Below are 22,879 nucleotides of genomic sequence, written 5' to 3' on the forward strand. Positions count from 1 at the left end.
GCCCGTGGGTGCAGACGGGCAGTGAGGGAAAGAGAGTGTGTGTGCACGCAAGCTCATTAGGTCACTGATCCCATCATGAGGGCCCCACACTCATGACTTCATGTAATCCTAATTACCTCTCAAAGGCCTTATTTCCAAAGACCATCACACTGGGGGTTAGGGCTTCAGCACATGGATTTTGGGAACACAAGCATTTAGTCCCTAACATATAGCCACGCAGATTAGCTAATTATCACTTTGGCAGGTTGAGAGGGGCCAAGGTGCATAGGACTTATCAAAAGTATGTTTTCTTAGAGGGTGAGAATGAGAGTGAAGAAAGAGCCCAAGGATTCTCCCCTCAACCCCCAGCAAGGTTGAGGAGTTGCTTGGCTTTGAAACTTCGAAGCCCCTCTGCTGTGAGTGGTGCCTGCTTCTAGTCCCCTCATGTTTTCCGTGCATATTTCATCTGCCTGGCAGCTGCTGGCCCTATCCAGCCAATGGCTCAGGAAGGAGCACACCGCTTCTGTGCAATTTCTTGAAATGGGCATTTCCTTCTAAGAGAACTGTTCCCCAGAGAGTTCCTCGACATCCGCATTGATGGAGAGTCCACGCACAGGCTTTGGGATGGGGGAGGCAGCACAAAAGGGAAGAAGCTTTAAATTCTAAAGCAGAGAAAACAAAACTCCTGCCAGAAGCAGGGGAAGATGGGGAAGGAGGCAGGGATCTAGGAAGCTTCTGCTTTGGTCTCAGTATTGGGGTTTCATAGCACAGATGGCCAAGGTTATTTATAACTTGCAACAGGCAGAGTTGAGATCCGTGAAATGCAAGAGGCTTGGCTGACAATGGTTGGGGCCAGGGTAGGGATTGAGACCTCCGCAAGCCCTCCTAGAATGCAGGACTTTGTTTTAGGGATGGGGGTACCACCATGGAAAGGTTATGGAGCCCAAGCCCCCTCCTACAGGCTAGATGAGAAGTTTTCCAGACAGCCACTGCTTTTAGGAATGATCATAGTCCCATTAATAATAATAAATAATAGCTAACATTTTATTAGCTGACCGGGTGCCAGGCAATAAGCTAAGTGCGTTATTATCCCCATATCCAAAATGAGAAAACTGAGGCTTGGTGAGGGTAAGGAACCAACCTAAGGCCTCATATCCATAAGTAGTGAAGCTCTCTATCTGCTCTGTATGGGAAGGAGGAGAGGCCAAGGGCCTAATATCACATTTATGTCACAGCTATGTCACATCAGCCCTTTGCCACCCAACAGAGGCAAGATCACTAGGGGTAGAAAATTGGGCAAGGAGCTTTGATTGGGGGGCAGTGACAGGAATCTGGAAGGATCTGGGGCTTGGCAGGCCCAGGAGAGGTCCAGAAGGGAGGCTCTGGACAACGTGTGTGTGTGTGTGTGTGTGTGTACCTAAGTGATCACCTAGGTAAAGGTGGTGTGATTATATGTAGAAGATATTAAATGAACATTTCCTGGCTCTTGAAGACAAGGCAGGCAGGCTGCTAAAGTCCAATGTGGCTTGCTCCATTCTGCCATCTGTCACCTTAGGCAAGGACTTCCTCCTCCCTACTTCTCAGTTTCTCCTCTTTAAAATGATGCAGTTGGCCTAAGATGCTTCCCAGTTCTGATAATTTGTGCATCCGTGATTTCACTGTGGTTAGCACATGTGGGGGAGGGGGAAGGCTGGATGTCAAAGGTCAAAGGTTGGCTATCAACCTCCAAGGCTGACAGCCGAGCCCTGGCAAGGACAGCTAGCAAGATCAAAGCAAAAAAAAACCAGTCAGGAGGCACTGTCTGCTCCCCAAGCTCGAGCCCAGCAGGAGCATGTGCAGGGAGTGAGGCACCACAAGCACAACTGATCCTGCCAACACCCACTCCCAGGGCTCCAGGCACTGGTACCAAGTACCCCCACCAATGAGTGGATGGAATGCTCAGAAATTCACAACTCCAGGAGCAAGGCTGTCTGTCTCAGGATAAACAAAGCCCCAGGCAACTTGTTGCAGCTCACCTACTCCTCCAGCTGCAACAACCTTTTTGAAGGTCAAGTCATCCAGCCCCCGGATGCAGTCTACAGTTCTACGTCCCTCTGAATTACATCCTTGTTTTTTCCCAAGGTCAAAAGGGCCAGTAATTCACCCCTGGTCATAGAGCATGAGGCTATTCACAGGATTCAGATCTCTGAATCCTCACTCTGTGCCACAGAAGAGACTTGCTTCAGTGACATGGACTTTATTGCTTAGTTTCGCTAATCAGTGAGTATGTAGCGAATATCCACAATGTGCACTTGCTGAGTGTCTACTGTATACACACTCTAAAGAGGAGTTGTCACCAAGGTTGTCCAAGGTCAACCTTAATGGCTATAGATCTTAACGGAGAAGACTGTCCACTGACTTTGGAGTAAGCCAGGCTGGGTTCTAATTCTGCCTTTATCTTCCAACAGCACCACAGCAAATTTCTTAACCATACGATATGATTTGGCTTTGTGTCCCCACCCAAATCTCATGCGAATTGTAATACCCACGTGTTGAAAGTAGAGCCTGATGGGAGGTGACTGGATCATGGGGGCAGTTTCCAAGGGGTTAGCACCATCCCCCTAGTGCTCTCTCGTGATAGAGTTCTCGTGAGAACTGGTTGGGTTTTTTGTTTTTTGTTTGTTTGTTTGTTATTTGAGATGGAGTCTTGCTCTGTTACCTAGGCTGGAGTGCAGTGGCATGACCTCGGCTCACTACAACCTCTGCCTCCCAGGTTCAAGCAATTCTCCTGCCTTAGCATCCCGAGTAGCTGGGATTACAGGCGCCCACCACCACAGCTGGCTAATTTTTGTATTTTTAGTAGAGACGGGGTTACACCATGTTGGCCAGGCTGATCTTGAACTCCTGACCTTGTGATCCATCCGCCTCGGCCTCCCAAAGTGCTGGGATTACAGGCATGAGCCACTGCACCTGGCTGAGATCTGGTTGTTTAAAAGTGTGTGGCACTTCCCGCCACCAGCTTGCCACTATGTGAAGAAGGTGCTTCCTTCTCCTTCACTTTCTGCCATAATTGTAAGTTTCCTCAGGCCTCCCAGTCATGCTTCCTGTACAGCCTGCAGAACTGTGAGTCAATTAAACCTCTTTTCTTCCTAAATTACCCAGTCTCAGGTAGTTCCCTACAGCAGTGTGAAAACGGACTAATACACCATGACTCCCAGTCTGAAAACTGGTAATAACACCTAGCTCATAGACTCATTGTACGGACAAAATAGTTAATGTGCCTAATGCATTTATCACAGTGCCCAGTAAACAGGAAGGTCCTAAATGATGATGCAACTGTTGATGATGGCATGGTGATGATGGTCACATTGTCCCCCTGAGGCAATCCTACTCTGGGCCCAGGTACTTCCTTGACCATCCAACCCCTACCAGGTGACATTACATGAAGAATGCAGCTGGCTCTAGGTTCAAGAATTTAAAACAAACAAACCACAAAACCATTGCTCCTTGCCCTTGGACCAGGAAGTATGAGAGCTCACAAGCCAACAAACAAACAGCTGCTTTCAGAAATCTAGTAACAGCCAAGAAAGATGAGGCCCATGTTGTGGCCGCAGCCCTACTGAAAGAGCAGGGTAGGAGGACCCCGAATCGGGGAAGAACAGGTTCCTGAGCTCCTATCCCAGGCTGGCCCCTGACCCACCTCCCAATGCCTCTCCTTCCCCACTTGTAAGCTCAGGAAAGCAAACCACAGGTGAGGTAAGCCACAGCTAGAAATCTGAAGTCAGGGCTTTGTCTCCACTGTGGAGGAGCCAAGATGGGCTGAGGATGTGGAACAAGTGAATCACTAAATGTCTGGCTGCATGAACTCCTTCAGTGGTGTGAGGACACAAGGGTTGGCACTCTAGAAATGGAAACAGCCTGCTGATAAAAATCCTTGTGCCTGTGAAGCAAGTCCACCCAACCCTGCCCCTACCACTAGGAAGCCATCTGCTTTCAGAAACAGAAAAGCAAATGGGTCCTGACTTGGGCTGGCCCAAGCCCCCACAGAAAGGGGAATGCAGACAGGCAGTGTGGCTCAGGGAAAACACTCCAGGCACCAGGGTCTGGAGGGTGGAACACAGTGTTCCCACGGCCCGCTATGCAGGGAACGCAGCAGATGGAACTGCACTTACTCCAGGGAAACATTTGGTTCCTTGTCTCACACCAACTCACTGGAGAGGATGGTAAGGAAGGCCTGAGAATAGACAAACAAAAGAGAAGGTCAGGGAAAGGCAAGGAAGCCAAGCCAGGAAGCTGAGCAGAAATTTCCTCAGATCCTTCCAGAGGCCCTGAGCAGGTGGTGACAAAATGCCAACACCAGAAGGAACTTTCTAGAACACTAAATCCAATTCCCTTATTTTACGGATCAGGAAACAGGTCCCTAGGGAAGTCAGCACTGTGCGGTGGAAAAAGACTGCAGAGTCAGGGAGATGTGAACTCCATAGCTGTGTGATTTGGTGCAAGTTTATTAACCTCTCTGATCCTCAGGTCTGTCTTTTGTAAAATGGGGACCCTGTCATCTCCACAGTCATGCCGTGAGAAAGGAGTGAGGTACTCAGCACAGAGCAGAGCCTCAATAAATACCGGCTTCCAATTCTCAAAGTCACATAGGGGTTAACGGCAGAGCTAGAACTAGAATCCAACGTCCGAACTTTCCACACTCCTTACTCCAGTTACAGAAAAGAGTCAAAGAAAAGACATGCCTGTGATGTGCCACTGGGGGTGGGGTAGGGAGAGGGCAATGCGATGTTAGAAGGGATTTTCTCATGACCAAAGCACAGGAATGCATTACCAAGGGTTCCATTTTGGGAGCTTATTTAAGTGTGTGCCTGAGATGGATTAAAGGCTGGGAATGAACTAAATGTCATCTTGATGACCTGTTCAGCCCACAGATGGTAGAATTCAATTTACCAGAGGCAGGGCTGGCTATGCCACTCCCTAAACTCCTCCAAAAAAAGGAAATGAATATGCATTCTTTCACTCAACTAACATTCATTGAGCACATAATATGACCTGAGAACAAGGTTTTCTTATTATCATTTTTGCCTATGAGGAAACAAAGGTCCCAAGATATTAAAGGAAAGTTCCATGCAGCTAGCAAGTGGCGGAGCCAGAATTCAATGCTATCTTAGTCTGCTCTTTGCCCAATGCCATACTGCATCTCCTGTCTTCTGACAGACTGAAAGGGGTAAAACTGTGCTAAGGCTGAACTTCCTCAGAACAGTGTGCATGGTGTGCATAGACAGAAGGGTTCTTAGAAGAACTCCCCAGCTTGCCCCTTCCTGGGGGTAGAAATAGCTCCTGGAAGCTGCCTTGGGATCTTGTTTCTGGAGCTGCTCTGGGGAGGAATCTGCCTAGGATCTCCTGGCTCCCTCACCAAGGCCAGATCTATCCACCAGACAGAGCTTCCCGGGCCCCTCCCAGAACATGTTCACTGCCTAGAGCTCCATTGAGTTTCCCATATTCACAGTCCTCTTATGAGAACTGAGAAGCAGGCAAACAAAAAAATTCAGAGCCTGATAGGCAGATGCAGTCCCTGTCTAATGGTGGAGACACAATCCCTGACCTCAGGGAGCCCCCATTCTTTAGAGGAGATGCAGCCCTACTCCACCAGAGAGCTCCCAGGATAATAGAGTGATTGAAGAAACACTACTTCTGCTCTCAGGAAGCTCCCAGTGTGATGGAGGAGATAAGAACAAAAGGATGTAAATTAATAACAGAGCCAGGCATGGTGGCTCATGCTATAATCCCATCACTTTGGGAGGCTGAGGTGAGAGGACTGCTTGAGCCCAGGAGTTTGAGACCAGCCCGGGCAGCATAGTGTGGCTCCATCTTTACAAAAAAAAACAAAAAAATTAGCTGGGCATGATGGCATGCACCTGTAGTCCCGGCTAGTCCAGAGGCTGAGGAAGGAGGATCACATGAACCCAGGAGGCTTAGGCTGTAGTGAGCCATGGCTGCACCAGTGCACTCCAGCCTAAGCAACAGAGTGAGGCCCTGTTTCATAATAATAATAATAGAGCTAATGCTTATTGAGTGCCAGGCACTTTATAAAATATGAAATCATTCAATCTGTATAACAACCCTGTGAGACACATCTCATTTTTATCCTTATTAAACAGACGAAGAAATGGAGGTTGCTATGGTCTGAATGTATCCCCCAAAGTTCATGTGTTAGAAACTTAATCCCCAATGCAACAATATTGAGAGGTGGGGCCTAATAAGAGGTGATTGGGTTTTGAGAGCTCTGCCTTCATGAATAGATTAATGTCATTATCTTGGGAGTGGGTTAGTTATCATGAGAGTGGGTTGTTATAAAACCAAATTTGGCCCTCCTCTTCCTCTTGCTCTTGCCCTCTCTTGCCCTTCCACCTTTCACCAGCACAAAGGCCCTTGCAAGATGCTGGTGCTATGCTCTTGGACTTCCCAGCCTCCAGAACCATGAGCCAAAGAAATTTCTATCTGTTGTAAATTACCCAGTCTGTGGTATTCTGTTATAGCAGCATAAAGATGAAGACAGAGGCACCAAGAGGTAAAATGACTTACATAAAATTACAAAGCTATCAAGTGATAATTCCAGGATTTAAAATCCAGGCAGTCTGGTTCAAAGATCTCTTAAATAAAAGAGAAAGATAAAGTGAGCCGCTGGGCAGTTCTGGAGACTCTGGGGATCCTCTGGCTACTGGTGGACTCCAGGTGGGCCAATGACAGTTTTTTTGGTCTGAGAAGGCTGCCTAAGGATAATAGAAGAATAGTGTTGCAGGTCTTGCAACATCTGGACCTGGATCCACATCTTTCTGGATGAGGGGCCAGAAAGCCCTGGATCACAAAGCAGGCCTGCTGAGATCAGCATGGGGGAGCCAGAAAAAGCCAGTAAAAGCAGTGTGGATGAGACCCTTAGAGGAAGAAGGCCTTATGAGGTGTTTGGATCAAGCACCCAGGAAAAGCCAGTGACTCTGCCAAGGAAAGAGCTCACTGGGGACATAGGAAGCTCACAACAGAAGAACAAGAGTGGGGAAGAACATAAGAGAACACCCAATGGTAGAGTTTCCATGGGGAAGGCTCTTGAGCACCAAGCTTAGGGGTGAGATTGTGGACAGGGAGTTGGCGAGAAGGCAAGCAGCATCAACAGCACATTCCCTTCATCCCTCATACCCAACAGGGTACTCAGCACAGCTCTCTGTGGGGTGCCCATCTTGAAAGCTGTAACTAGTTGCCTGTGGAATAACACACTGATCATGAGCTAGGCTTTGGCATGAGACAGATCTGGGTTTCTGCTCCTAGGTTTACAACCTACCAGCTGCCTCTCGGAGCTCTGGGGGCTCATTTGCAAAACAGTGATCATTGTAATTACCTTATGGCATTATTGTGAGGGTTATGTAGCACTTAACTCAGGGTTTTATTTTCACCTAGCTTAGTAAGTAATAACCCATTGGGTTATATAGAATTTTAATTTCCAAATATTTGGGGATTTTCCAGAAATTTCCATTATTGATTTCTAATTTAATTCCATTGTGATTGGAGCACATACTCTTTATTATCAGTATTTTAAATTTTATTGAGAATTATTTTATAGCCCAGTGTATGATCTTGGCAAATGATTCATGTGTCCTTGAAAAAAATGAGTATTCAGTTATTGTTGAGTGGAATAGCCTACAAACGTCAACTGGTAAAATTGATAGATAAAGTTAAGTTTTCTATTTCCATAATGACTTCATCTACTTTTTCTATGAATTACTAAGAGAGGAGCATTGACATCTCTAACTAAAATTTTGGATTTGTCTATTTCTCCTTTCAGTTTTGCTTTGTGGACTTTGAAAGTCTGTTGTGAGGTACGTATAAATGAAGGATTAATATGTCTTATTGATAAACTGACCTCTTTTATCATTATGTAATGTGTCTCTTTATTCCTGGCAATATTCCTTCTTCTGAAATATACTTTTTCTGATATTAATATAGGCACTCCAGTTTCTTATGATTAGTTTTTGCATGGCATACACTTTTCCATCCTTGTACTCTAAGCTGTATCTTTATATGTCAAATTAGTTTCTTGCAGACAGCCAATAGTTGGATCTTGCTTTTAAATCCAGTCTATTTATGTTTAATGCAGCTATAGATATGGTTGAGTTTAAATCTACCATCTTGCTAATAGTTTTCAAATTGTCTCATCTTCTCTTTGTTCCTTTTCTTGCTTCTTTTCCTGTATTCTTCTAGATTAACTGAGTATTTTTAAAACATTCCAATTTATCTCTGATTAGCTATAACTGTTTTGTTTTTTAGTAATTGCTCTAGTGTTAATAATATACATCTTTAATTTATCACAGTCTACCTTCAAATAATATTATACCACTTCTCATATAATGTGAGAAACTTACAACAGTACACTTCTAGTCCCCACTTCCCATTCTTCATCCTATTGTTGTCATACATTTTATCTCTATGCTGTAAACCCCACAACACATTATTATTTTTGCTTTAAGTAGGCAACTATCTTTGAAAGACATTTTAAAATGAGGGGGAACAGTCTTTTTATATTTGCCATATGTTTACCACTTCTGATGCTCTTCATTCCTTTATGTACTTTACATTCCCATCTTGTATCATTTTCCTTCTGTGTAAAAAACTTCCTCTGACATTTCTTATAGTGAAGAATGGCTGGTGATGAATTCTCCCAGCATATTGTTGTCTGAAAAAGTTATTTTGCCTTCATTCTTGAAATATATTTTCATGGGATATAGAATTCCTAGTTGACAGCCTTTTCTTTTGGCACTTTAGAGATGTTGCTCCATTGACTTCTGGCCTTCATTGTATCTGATGAGAAATCATCAGTTTTCCTATCTGTTCCTATATACATAATGTGTCTCTTTTTCTTTGGCTGCTTTAAAATTTTTTCCCTTTATCACTGGCTTTCAGCAATTTGATGATGTGCCTTGGTGTGGTTTTCTTTGTGTATATTCTTTTGGGGACTTACTGAATTATTTAGATCTGTGAGTTTACAGTTTTTATTAGATGTGGAACCTAGAACATTATTTCTTCTAGGCTTTTCTGCCCTTTTCTGGAACTTCAATAACACATATGTTATCCCACTTGGTATGATACTATCCCACAGGTATGAAGCTCTTTTTGTTTTGGTATTTTTCTCTGTATTTCATTTTGGGTAATTTCCATTGCTTTGTACTCAGATTCAACAAACTTTTTCTGCAATGTCTAATCTGCTAGTGATCTAATATTGACTGAGTGTTTGTGTCCTCCAAAATTCATATGTTGAAGCCCTAACCCCCAATGTAATAGTATTTAAAACTGAGAAATTTCCACGCGATGGCGCCCAGTGAGGGTCTCTTTGATTTTGGGAAGACCCATTTTAGTAACTTGGGAAGGTAGAAGCCAACAAGTAGACAAGCGAATGAGAAGTGAGGAAGTGGAAAGAGTAAGTGTAGACTCCTCTTTCTAGAAATTTGGTGAAGAAGGGAAGGTTAGTTTTCGAGCCCTAGCTGAGGAGGCTCCATGGAAAAGAGAAGGAATTTTTTTTTTACAGGAGAGACTTCAGCATGTTTATAGGCTCTTAGGAAAGCCCAGCAGACAGGAACAACAGAATGAAGTCCTCAGAGGAGATAAGAGTAATGGGATCAATACACTGGCAGAGTTCCCCAAGTTAATAGGTGGTAAAGTTACTTATGATTGGTAGGGAAGATATGATTCATCACCGCACTTTGAAGATAGAAAAATGAAGCCCACAGTGAAAAGAGAATTGCCTCAAACCATGCAACCTGGGACTTAATAGAAGAGATCCACCCCCCCACCCCTGGCCACATGACTTTCTATCCCAGAAGACTCCCTCTGTATCAGTGTAGAGCCTTGGCCACCCCTGCAGAAACATAGGAAATGTTGAATGTCTGAGTCCCAGAGAGGAGAATGTAGGGAGGGTCACAGGGCACATTCTGGGAAGGGGTGGCTCTCCGGAGAGGGACTGGGGAGGAGAGGACAGAGCAGGGAGGAAAGCAAAGGCATCTCCACCCAGGCAGCAGCTGCTTGCAAATATGTTACAACTTGTCAAACAGGCAGAAATAGATGCAGTCCAGGGAATGGAGGGGGTGGTGGCATGCGAGGGCTTCTGAACCCACAGAGAGGGCAGATTTGGGGGGTGGGAGGAAGTAGCAGGGAAGGGGACAGCCAGGGGGGCAAATCCGCAAGTAAGTATGACAAATATATGCCGAGCAGTTCTAAGTAGGTGGAAATGGGTCCAGAGAACCGTCTGGTTACCTTTCAGTGAGGTTAAACCTGGGAGCCAAAGTGGAGATGAGAAAAGGACAAAATATTTCTAGAAATCTACCCTCTCTGATCCTGTGAGTTTTCAGGGCTAAACCTGGTTCAGACAAAACAGTCCTCCTACCCTGACTCCATGAGCACTTCCTCCAGATGCACATGCTAAGTCAGAAAAAAAAAAGGCATCCTGACCAGTCAGTCCGGCATCTTGGTTTACAGATGGGGAAATTGAGAACCAGAGAGGAGACAGAACAGCCACATGCCCTGCCTTATCCAGGGCTCCCTCTTCTACTTTCCCTCCGTGTCCTGATAGTTTTTGTCCTAACCAGGAGCTGAAGGCCCAAAGGCCCTGTTCCCACAGGAACGTAGGATACTTGTAAGAAATCCCTGCCCATATTTCCTAAGGTCCCACCAGAGCCAAGTCTCCAGTTCACACTGCTGAGCCCAGTTCTGGTTATTTTTAAAACCAGCTCTCTGCTTTGTCTCCACCAATCACCTCCCCTTGACCCTCACCCACTCTCCTCCAACCCAACCTCTTCCACCTCCGGGTCTGCACCTTCCCAAACCCTAAAGCCAGAAATTCTTGAAGAATGATCCTGGCTCTGAGCATCAGATTCCAGGCAGGGACGGGATTTCCCAGTGGTCATCCGATGCTCAGTCCTCCATGGAAACAATGTGTGGCTTCAGAGGCTTGGTGGAGGGGGGACCCTCCCCTCCTCCTCACATCTCAATCCTGGCATCTGCCTCCAAATCTCCCCTGTCTCAATCCCTCAGGCCTGTGCCTGGCACCTCCAGCCCACTCTCCCTCTCACACTTCTCCTGTATCTTCTTTTCATCTCTCCAGCAGTACCTCTCCTGATGTCTCTCTCAACCCTCCATTCAAACTCTCCAACCCCTCACTGTCTGCCTACTTGTGGCCCCAGGCCCACCGGGAAATATCTGCTCACTTGCTGCTTACGACTTACTCTTCCTCACCTGCCAGCCTCGCAGAGGGAGAGGAGGCTCTGGGATTCAGAACAGGCACCCTTCACACTTCTGACACTCATCCTCTACGCTTGGGCAAGTCACTTCCCTTCTCTGGGCCTCCATTTCCCCATGTGTGGAGGAAGAAGGTGGACTAGTGGATTCTAGACGGCCTTGCAGCTCTGACATTCTGTGATTCTGTGATCTGTTCTCATCCTGCTGCAAAACTACTGCCCCACAAATAATCAATGGTGATTTGCATGTAATTTTTATGCATCTATGTCCTATTGAAATGCATATGCACTTGCCACACCCCCACACCCCGACCTCATCCTCATCAATAATACCCAGAGACCCAGCCTAGGAAAATATATGGTGGGACCTGTTTGGAGTAGCCAGAGGCCCCCACCCTTCCAGACCCTTCTTCTTGCTCCTCTATTCCCAAGCACATGAGACTCCAGAATGGAAAATTTGCTTTGATTTTAGCCAAGCCCCATGGCAGCCCAGGTCAGCCCACCTGCAACATCAGCAGAGACTAGAAGATGCTGAAGGCCAGAGAGCTGTGACTGGGTGTGCAGCAGAAGGGGTAGTAAGGAGCAGGGAGCAGGTGAAGGGGATTTCTGAGCATTTTGAAATCCAGCCGCTACCATGCAAATGACATCAGCCCAGCATGCAAATAGACGGAATCAAGTTGAGACAGTCAGGGTGGGGGAGCCAACAGTGTGGCCCTGGAGCCCCAGTAGGGGATAAGGGCTTCCTCTGGAGGGCGCAGGACTGCTGGAGGAGGAGGCTACAGTCAGGGCAGGGGGCCCTGTGTGCCCAAGCCAGCAGGGATGGGGATTAGGGCCGGACGCCCTGCTGTCAGGTTGGAGCTGATGGATCGCCGCTGGTGGCGGAGCACAAAGGCTGTTCTGTGCTTGGCACCAATGTGTTCCCATCCATCAGAGGGCAGCTTGTGGGGGTGGAGGGGTGTACAGGGGGAGGAGGACCAAGCCTCTAGATGAGGCGTCTCCACAGCTCGGCTCTGAGAGAAGAACAAGATGGGTACAGGGCCAATCCCCCCCATCAGGGTATGGATAGGTCAAAGACACCTGGGTCACTCTATCAGCTCAGACCTAAGAGGGTCTGTGCTCCACAGCGGGCTTTGACATGGTCCCCAAACTGCTGTACTCAGACATACACAAACACACACACAGACAGGGATTCACAGAAACCAGGCACACAAGGTCACCCTAACCTCCCAGCTCTGCCCTCATGTTTGGTCAGAGGCAAACATCATCCAGACGCAAGGCCAAATGCATGCCCAACAGAGCTTCTGCAGGCAAGCGCCGAGTCTAGGCACTGCTCTTGCCCCAGGTCGGGTCCCAGCCGGGGAACTGACACAGAGTGGGTTCTCAGTAAATACGTGTTGAGCAGATGAAGGAGTGAATTAATAAATTCCTTCTCTGGATTACGTCAGCACTTTCTCTAGCCTGCTGTTTCTACCTTGGTTAGATGACTTTGTGTACTCATTCTCCTTACTCACCAGTGAACACACTGAAGGCAGAGAGGGCATGTCTTAGTAACCCCAGCACCTGGCACAAGGTGCTGAATGCACGGTACTTGATAGAAAAAAAAAAAATGGATGAATGAATACACACACTCGGGGTGGAGCCAGGTTTTCCCTCCTCCATTCCTGCTGCTGTGGTCCCCTGCAGGGCACTCAGAAGTAGAAGAGAAGACAAAGCAAGAAAAGGGAATAACATTTACCAGGTGTATCCATGTGTCAAGTACCCTATCATTTAATACAGCCATTCCCCTATTGCTTACATACTCGCCATCCTTTGCTAGCCTGAAACATGCACCGTCACCCAGTCGAATCCATCCTCCTGCCTCTGAGGGGGTTGTTCAGACCTTCATCATCTCATTCCTGGATGACCATCACGCTGTTCTGTGTGGTCTCCTTGTCTCAGCTCTCAGGTCCTTCCTTGCCCAGCTGGGCCTCCTCTCCTCTGTGCAAGTGTGTCTCAAATCATCCCCTTACCTGAACCCCAAGCTCCATACAAACAGGCTACCCAATGTCCCCTTCCCCTGCTCCCCTCTCCTCATCTGAATCCTACCAGTTCTGCAACAGCTGGCCCAGCATGCTCCCAAAGCCTTCTGGAGAGCACCAGCCTTCAGCAGTTTTGCCGTCCCAAAAATTCCCGAAACACTTTTGAAGAATCCACTGGTTTCCAATTGATCAAAGCCCCCATGTTTGCTGTGGAATCAACATAGCTCTCCCTTGTCTTGTAATCCAGCTTTCACATGTCAACCCATGCTCATCAACTAGATAGTAAGGTCTGGACACCACCATAGAGCAAGCCAGCTCTGCCTCCATTTTAGAGGAAGAAGACACATTATTTAGAGGTAAGTCGCACTGGATCCTGGAATAAAAAAGACGCAAATATGGGGGTTCCTATAGTGGCTTCAACATGACTTCTTTTCTCAGGGCTCATAGGACTGGAGTGTAAAGTGAGGCATTTTTTTTTCTTTTTTCTTTGTTTGGCAGGGGATGTGTTGGAAATAGAGACTCTTCTTCAGCCCAGCTGGTCAGGGGAAAGCAAAGTTTAGAACACGCAGTACCTATGTTGCTACTTTCTTTCTTTTTTTTTTTTTTTTTGAGGCAGAGTCTCGCTCTGTCGTCCAGACTGGAGTGCAGTGGTGCGATCTCAGATCACTGCAACCTCCGCATCCTGAGTTCAAGCAATTCCCTGCCTCAGCCTCCCGAGTAGCTGGGATTACAGGTGCTCACCACCATGTCCAGCTAATTTTTGTATTTTTAGTAGAGACAGGGTTTCACCATCTTGGCCAGGCTGGTCTTGAACTCCTGACCTCATGATCCACCCACCTCGGCCTCCCAAAGTGCTGGGATCACAAGCGTGAGCCACCACGCCCAGCATATGCTGCCACTTTCTATCATGCTGGTAAGGCCAAGAACAGAATTAAGACCTCACTGCTCTCCCTCAACATGCTTAGGGTTCTTTTATTGTCCAGCTATGTACCCTCCTTCCCTCCGTTTCCTGTCCCAAAAGGACATCAGAATTCTCCTGGATCCCTGCTGTGAATAATGAGAGGAAGGAACACTGGTTCTTCACATGCTGCACAGATCTCACCTCCCCTGTGAAGTCTCCCCTGAGTCCCCAGCAGGGTTCCCCTTCCTCTTATTGTCCTTGCCACTGGCTTGAACTTGTCAGTTTGATCTGTAATAGGATGAGGAGCAGGACATTAGTCTATGGGGTCCTAGGGGAAAAAACTGGGAACAAAAGGTAAAAGATAGAAGGAGCAGATTGCAGCTCAAAGCTGCACGTCAATGGAACGGGCTGTCTCCTGACGTGAGCAGAAGCTGAACGGTGGCCGCCTGGGAGGAGATTTGGGCATTAGGAGCTAGGTAGAAAGAGGTGATCACCATTGTCTACCAGATGGTAAGGTCGAGGGCAGGGACCCTGTCTGGGGTGTCCCTATAATCCCCAGCCCTAAGACCGAGCCTTGTTCACTGCTGGTGTCTGAGGTCTGCCCACTGCGTTGGAAGGAATTTGTCCTCTCAGACCCTGAGGCACCTACTGAGAGGTGACCATGGCCTGAGAGGCCTGAAGATTAAATAGTCCCTGCTTTACCTGACATTTGAGACCTGCATGATACATGTAAAATTGATGGCTCAGACAGGAAGAGGCAGAACAACCAAGCCCGGTGGCCAAGGAGAGAGGAGATTTAAACTGAGTTTGAAGGGCTGTTTTTTCTACTTTTTCACCCCCATCCACAGTAATGAGCCAGGAAAATTCTGGTGTTGGAAAAAGAGTTGAGGAGGTAACATAGAAGGACAGATCAATGGTCCGGAGTGAGACAGGGAGGAGACAGGGAGCTTAGTACATCTTGACCTTGCCGCTCTGGGGAAGGTGGCAATGTGTAGGCTGTAAATTCTAATCTCTGCTCTGACCATGGCTGCTGTATTAAAGAGGAAATTTCTCTTTACCCCTGCCAAGAAAACCAAAACCCAAATAATTTCTCTTGCCTCAGTTTACCCCCCAGATGAGACCTAAGAGAACATACAGGTCAAAGCTGCTTGGGAACCCCAAAAGTGGAATCTATCAGCTGCTCTGAGTCTTGATCCTTCTTATCCCTGGATACTGAGTGCCCATGAATGCCCAGAATCTGAAGCAGTCCCATTCTTTCCGGAGGGAAGTCTTTAAAAGAGTCTCATCGACTGATGTAGTGTGGTTAAGGTGCTGTCAGGAAGCAAGGAGATGGATAAGTTGGCTCTTAGGGCCCCTTCCAGCCTAAGCCTACCCTTCCTTGTTCCCTCCTCCCCCTATACCCACCAGCTTCTTCGGGACTGCAAGGACAGAGCAGGCAGGCCGCCCAGCTAGGAGTAATTGAAAGGAGCAGATGAGAGGGGAATGTGTCCTCCCCCAACGCCCCTGCCCCACAGAGGCTGCTGAGAAATGAAAACTAATCAAATTACACCCGACGGCCTCCCGACCCGTGCACAGGAGCCCGCCTGGGCCAGGGGCAGGCTGGCTGGGTGGGGTGGGGGCCATGGGGGAGAGAGAAGGGGAATCACATGTAATCCACTGTAAACGTCTTGATGTGCAGCAACAGCTTAGAGGGGGCTCAGGTTTCTGTGGCGTTGGCTATATTTATCCCTGGTTCCATGCCAGCGGGGAGGGTTTAAATGGCACCCAGCAGTTGGCGTGAGGGGCTGCAGGAGCTTGGGGGCTGGTGGCAGGAACAAGCCTTTTCTGACCCCATGGAGCTGTATGAGACATCCCCCTACTTCTACCAGGAACCCCGCTTCTATGATGGGGAAAACTACCTGCCTGTCCACCTCCAGGGCTTCGAACCACCAGGCTATGAGCGGACGGAGCTCACCCTGAGCCCCGAGGCCCCAGGGCCCCTCGAGGACAAGGGGCTGGGGACCCCCGAGCACTGTCCAGGCCAGTGCCTGCCGTGGGCGTGTAAGGTGTGTAAGAGGAAGTCGGTGTCCGTGGACCGGCGGCGGGCGGCCACACTGAGGGAGAAGCGCAGGCTCAAGAAGGTGAATGAGGCCTTCGAGGCCCTGAAGAGAAGCACCCTGCTCAACCCCAACCAGCGGCTGCCCAAGGTGGAGATCCTGCGCAGCGCCATCCAGTACATCGAGCGCCTCCAGGCCCTGCTCAGCTCCCTCAACCAGGAGGAGCGTGACCTCCGCTACCGGGGCGGGGGCGGGCCCCAGCCAGGGGTAAGTGGCCATCCCGTCCCCCTGCCCCAGGGGGAGGGGGCCAGAGGGAGGCACCTGGACAGCCTCAAGACCCCAGGAGGGGCTCAGAGAGTTGGAGCAGGTGCCAGACAGGTCGAGGGGCTGCAGGAGCCCTTCCCTGGTCAGAGCTGGGCTATCCAGCTGACCTACTGTGTCCTATGTTCTTTCCAGACAAGATAAAGGCAGTGGGGAGGAAGTGCAGAAGGGGTGGGGGTGGGGAACAGAGGACTGAAGAAAGGATCAGCAGCAAGGCCACAGTCAGCCCGGGTGAGGGTGAGGATTAATCCCAGCGCCTGAGTCAGAACCTAAAAGGCCAGGCCAAGTTCACCAGAGAAGACTGCTTTGCCCCCTGCCTCACCCCCATCCTGGGTGTGGCTGAGCAGAGAGAAAACCCACTCAGTCTCATTGGAACTCCAGCAGGCCTGCACAAAGCGACCTTCACTGGGCCACGATATCTGTCTCCATCACCCTTATCGCCACAGTCAGGAGAACCAGGGACCCCTTTAAGCTGGTGTCCTGTGAGAGCAGAACCACCCCCCAGGATGGAAGCCAGAAAGGCCTGGAAGCAGGGCCTCTGGGGTGTGAGAGGAGCTAGTTACAAAGATTCTGGGGTTGGGGATGGCCTGGGCTGGAAAGCCACAGCCTGTGGCCCACACTCCAACCCCACCACAGGTGCCTCTGCTCCCTGGGACTAGGCAGAGAGACACATCAAAGAATGGCTGTCCCCCGACCTTGGGCCTTCACCCTGTCTTGCAGGTGCCCAGCGAATGCAGCTCTCACAGCGCCTCCTGCAGTCCAGAGTGGGGCAGTGCACTGGAATTCAGCGCCAACCCAGGGGGTAAGTGAGGCCTGACCCTGGTAACCTTGGCTCCAATCCCTCAGTCCCTCCCTGGGCCAGGTTGTCCCCTCTTACCTTATTCCTTGCTCTGGTCCTCTTCCCTTGGGTCTCTCCAGGGACCTGCTGACTCCAGGGCCCAAAGGGTGGGCTGGGAGGTTCTGTGTGCCCCTGCAGTCTTGACCAGCAAAGGAGTGATAGTGGCTCCTGCAGTTCCCCAGCTGATGCCTGGTGGTTGACCTTCTCCACAGAGAGGACAATGTCCCTGCCCCAGGGGTCCCTGCGAAGTGCTGAGTCAGTGCTGCAAAACTGGGCCGAGCAAAGGGCAGGTCCAGTCTCTGGGGCGCTCCATCCTGCTCCAACTTGAGTGGCTGCTTCCAAACCCTACCTCAGTAGGGGATTTCAGAGAAGAGGCACATACACACACACAAACACACACACACACACACACACACACACACACACACACACACACACTCAAAGAGCATGGGGAAAGGCAGGGACTAGGGAGTAGAACTCCAGAGCTTTGTCATTCATCTGTCCTGGAAAACCTCTGTCACCCCAAGGGTCCCATCCTCTATTCTAGGCCTCAAGAACCCCCACTCCTCACCCAGGTACCACCTTCCTACCTCCCCTTACAGATCATCTGCTCACGGCTGACCCTACAGATGCCCACAACCTGCACTCCCTCACCTCCATCGTGGACAGCATCACAGTGGAAGATGTGTCTGTGGCCTTCCCAGATGAAACCATGCCCAACTGAGATTGTCTTCCAAGCCGGGCATCCTTGTGAGCCCCCCAAGCTGGCCACAGATGCCACTACTTCTGTAGCAGGGGCCTCCTAAGCCAGGCTGCCCTGATGCTAGGAAGCCAGCTCTGGGGTGCCATAGGCCAGACTATCCCCTTTCTCATCCATGTAAGGTTAACCCACCCCCCAACAAGGGACTGGATGCCCTCATTCAGCTGCCTCCTAAGAGGAGAGGGCATCCCCTTTCCAGGGAGGTAAAGCAGGGGACCAGAGCGCCCCCTCGTGTATGCCCCAGCTCAGGGGGCAAACTCAGGAGCTTCCTTTTTATCATAACGCGGCCTCTAATTCCACCCCCCAAGTGAAACGGTTTGAGAGACACAGTGTCCTGACCTGGACAAGCTGTGCACATCTCCTGTTCTGGTCTCTTCCCGATGCCAGTGGCTGGGCTGGGCCTGCCCTGAATTGAGAGAGAAGAAGGGGAGAGGAATAGTCCTCTGTTCCGAAGTCCCTGGGGGGCCAAACTTTTGCAGTGAATATTGGGAACCTTCCAGTGGTTTTATGTTTTGTTTTGTTTCGTGTGTTGTTTGTAAAGCTGCCATCCGACCAAGGTCTCCTGTGCTGAAGTTGCCGGGGACAGGCAGGGAAAAGGGGTTGGGGCCTCTTGGGGGTGATTTCTTTTGTTAACTAAGCATCGTGTGGTTTTGCCATTGTTTTGTATTTTTTTTTTTTTTTTTTTGCTAACTTATTTGGATTTCCTTTTTTAAAAAATGAATAAAGACTGGTTGCCAGAAGAGTGTCAGTGATGATGCAGAGGGAGGGAAATGACTGACAGCCCTGGCCCTTCCCACTGAGCAGTCCAGACACACCCTAGTGGGCAGGGCTCCACAGCGCTAAGGGCCTCATCTTGCCGGTGGTCACTAGGCACTGGGTACCCCTGCTCTTTTTACCGTGACGAAGGAAGTCGAGCATGTCTGGACCTCAGTCTAGGTGGAGACCAGATTCCACAGACATCCTTGTGGGACACGGAGGACAACTGGCCATGACTATACTTCACAGCCACTGCTCACAGGCTGCTGTGCTCTGCGTCGTGTCCCAACAGGTCCTCTGGTTTCAGTTAACTGAGCACCTCGTAAGCCCAGTGCTCAGCCCACAGCCAGAATGCAGAGCTAGAAGTTGTGGTTTCCCTTCCCTAGTCCCCACCTCTGCCCTGGTGTCACAATACCAGGAGCCCTGTAGAGAAGTGGGAGGTGAGGAAGGGGGATCAGACACTGTCATTTCCTTGTGGGCCAAATAGCATGGCCCCTCCCCATTCTCCTCCATTCCCTCCAGGCAGAAGGGGATTGTGGTTCCTGCTTGCAGCTCCCAGCATGAAGGAGATTCAGATTTAGCTTGGGGAGGGTAAAGGGGTCCACAAAGAACAATCGAAGAGAAGCTGCGGTTCTCTTCATTTGGGGTGCTATTTTTCAAATATTAGCTTCCTGAGGGTAGAAGGTGGGTGGGAAATGGAGAACAGAGATTTTTGGATCGACATTACATAAGGATTAACTGGGGAGTTAACAGGAGCTAGAATTCAAACTGAACATGGACATCTACTGAAAACTTTATTAATTCCAACTGCTTGGGGCTAGTTCATCAGATTTATTGCAAATTATAAGTTTCAGAATCATTACCGAAGCAGGGATTCAGAGCATGGTACATTCCAGCCCTGCTTAATTCTTTGGGGCCCTTGACAATGGACTTAACCCAGTGTTGCCTGAAGCTCTAGTGACCACCCTGCACCGGCTCTGGGCTCAGCTGGGCCATCTCTCCCACACCCACCCTCCTGACCTTACTGCTGGAGAGGAGAGTTACCACTGTGCCCCCCAAGTTTCTTCAGAAACTCTGCCTAAGGAAAAGGATCAGAAGAAGCCTCCGGAGGCTCACAGAACTCAGGTGAGGGTGCAGAAGGGAGGGTCTCCCCCACTGCCTGCTTGTCCCAAACCAGTCAGGCAGGGCTTATTGGGAATTGCAAATTGGCCTACTCTGCTCCCATTGGTGGGATTTTCTTCTTTTCAAGTTGGTATCACTGAGTTTAGTCTTTCCCCCTTGGAGGGGCTGGAGAGGAAGACCAAGGTCATTTCCATGACTCTTAGCCCTGATTCACTGCCCTGGGGAATGAGGAGGGCAACCGGGCTGGCTGCAGTGCCTTGGCTCTGGAATCTACATTCACTCCCTTATTACCCTCTGAAAATACTCAGAACACATTCATGGAGGATCTTCCTTCAAGTTCATTTCCTCTGCCTCTGGCACCTCCCACATTCCTAGGGTGGAAGCCACCCTGTCACCTGCAGCTGTGACCTGCCCATCCCTTGCCCTCCTTCTTACTGGGATAAGAAGGGCTGGCCAAGGAAGGCACTCAGCTCTACTGAAGGACAGGTTCTCGGGCTGCTGGATATATTTTTGAAGTCTACTCCTCTTCAGTTCTCCTGACAATTGACAGTGAGGGTCACGTTCAGACTCTGGAAAGAATGAACAGTCCTCAGCAATGATACTGGGTGCAATAGATCCCTACCATGGCGGAGCGTAGTCACTGTCTACTTACTTTTTCATGTCTTTAAGTCCTTAAGGGAAAAACAGTTTGCTAGAATTCCACAGGTATGAATGGCAAACTCTGCTAAGCAGGAGGCCAGCCTCACTCGTTATTTTCACAGAAGAAACAATTGTTATCGAAGCATGGCAAATGCTTAATCTTCACAACAGAATTACAGAGAAGACTCCAATTAATGAACAATGAGTTGGAGTTCTTTAGGGGGATTAGCTCAAATTTGTTCTTTAGTTGGAAGCACCTACAATAAATCAAACTGGGTTAATCAAATGTTGCTTAATAATGGACTTTAGGGAATCTGCTACAATGAAAAGATAAATATTACTTAAAATTGGCATACCAATTGTTGGTGCGTAAATAGGAACTTCTTCGAGTGCTTAGATAATTGGTGTGAATTGAACGCTTAACAGTACTACTTGTGGCACTCCAATAAGCATTCCTAGGGATCTAACCTCTCAGAGTAATTTATTTGGTAGACTGGAAAACCTTCTTAAGTGCTGCAGGTGTAGACAGGGTGGATCAACAGGAGAGGGAGGCGGCAGAGGGATGGTGGAGGGTGAGAGGAAAAGATACCCCTCAGCTCAGGTATCTGTTTCCTGGGTAAAACGCCACCCCAACATGTTAGGTTCCTTGGGCTTCCCCGGGCTTCTGGGCCCCATGCTGGGGCAGAAAAGCCTGAGGGCGGGCCTGGAAGAGTTCAGGTTGAGCCGGGATTTTGGCTAAGGAAGCTCAACCCAGTCCTGAATGGAAACTCCAATCACAGCCCCTCCACGATTCTGGCTGTGCCTCATCCCTGTCCCCCTCTGCCACAGGTCCCCACTCTGATCCGGACTCCCTGCCCCTCACTGCTTGGAGCATTCCTAGAGGGAGCAAAGGAAAGGGTTCTAGGAAAGACACCTAGATTCTTCTTTCCTACAAGTGCAGATGGAACCATGATGTCCAGTTCTCACCTCAAGCCCAGCATGTCCAAAGTCAAACTCCCACTTCCACATAAGTCGGCTCCATCTATATCCCCCGTCCCAGTGGAAAGCAGCACAAGGAAGTCATAGTTTTCCTGGATCCCTTCAGTGAAGATCTCATTCCCATAGCCAGCCAGTCACCAAGGTTCATCAGTTTTACCTTTGTTCCTGGAGAGGGTAGCAAGGGACCCCCAGAGGCCTGTAGGCACAGGGCCAGGACCTTCCCTCACCTCTGTTTTCCCTCCCTAGGCTGTGTCCAGGGTGCCTTGTCCCACTCCCTGTCACTTGTGCCCATGGACTCTGCTGTCCTTGCTCCATCCGTGCTTGGGGCACCATCAGCCTTAAAGAGGACACAGGATGCATGGTGCACTGTGCTACACGAAAGGGAGTTCACCGCTCAGGGGTGCAGGGGAAACACAGCTCCCCAGAGATTCACAGCAGCCAAAGACCACATGAGTTGTACACACAAAGGAATCAGGGAAAGGGAGCTGGGTAGCTGGGGAAGGCTTGTCGAGGGGCAGGGGCTTGAGTTTACTTAAAAGAGAAGCTAGCAACATTTGATAAGCATTCCTTTTCATCATGCTACTCCTAATGAAAAAAAAAAAAAAGATAAATACTCCTGGCACTGGGTCAGGAGTTTGAACATACATATCATAGTTACGGACAAGGCACCGGAGTCAGGAAGGCCTAGGTTTGAGACCCACATCTGTCTCTTACCAGCTGTATTATCTTAGTCTTAAAATGTCCTGTTCTATAAAATGCTGAGAATATATCAGAGTTGTGAGGATTCATGAGTTAATATATTTACTATGCTTAGAACAGTGCCTGGCAAACAATAGTACTCAGTAATTTTTAGCTTTTACTAATATCAATCTTTATACAACCCTCTGAGAGAAGGCTGGTGCATTTATTCATTCGAAGATATACACGTAGGGATGGAGAGATCAACGAGACTGCCCTAAAGGAGGTAACTCAGCCCAGCGTCGGAGGCAATCACTGCCCAGCCTGTGCAGTGTACAGAGTGTCCGGAGAGCAGAGGTTGCTGGTTAACCAGTCCTGCTGGGGAGAGGCAGGTGATGCCTCCCCAGTGATGCTTGAAGTGGTCTTGACAGCTCAAAACTACAAAGGTAAGGACAGAAGCAGTCATGCTGCCTTCTGGTGACGGGGTTGGATGGACACCATGTTTCTGAGTTAGGTGGACTTGAAACTGGTGGGAGGAGAGGTGAAGGAGCCAAGTCATGAATGCCTTCTTAGGCCACACTGAGGAGGAACTGCC

General features: G+C 49.0%; 1 protein-coding gene across 1 annotated transcript; it reads left to right on the plus strand.

Annotated features, from left to right (window-relative positions):
* The first annotated feature begins 15,786 nt into the window (after positions 1–15,786).
* MYOG (myogenin) lies at positions 15,787–22,207 on the plus strand. Its single transcript, XM_032136566.2, has 3 exons — positions 15,787–16,459; positions 17,234–17,315; positions 17,954–22,207. The coding sequence occupies exons 1-3, from the start codon at positions 15,914–15,916 to the stop codon at positions 18,073–18,075; spliced, it is 750 nt and encodes a 249-aa protein (XP_031992457.1). The 5' UTR covers positions 15,787–15,913; the 3' UTR covers positions 18,076–22,207.
* The last annotated feature ends 672 nt before the right edge of the window (positions 22,208–22,879 follow it).

Source organism: Hylobates moloch, unplaced genomic scaffold, assembly GCF_009828535.3.
Source record: "Hylobates moloch isolate HMO894 unplaced genomic scaffold, HMol_V3 SCAFFOLD_18, whole genome shotgun sequence".
Taxonomy (NCBI): Eukaryota; Metazoa; Chordata; class Mammalia; order Primates; family Hylobatidae; genus Hylobates; species Hylobates moloch.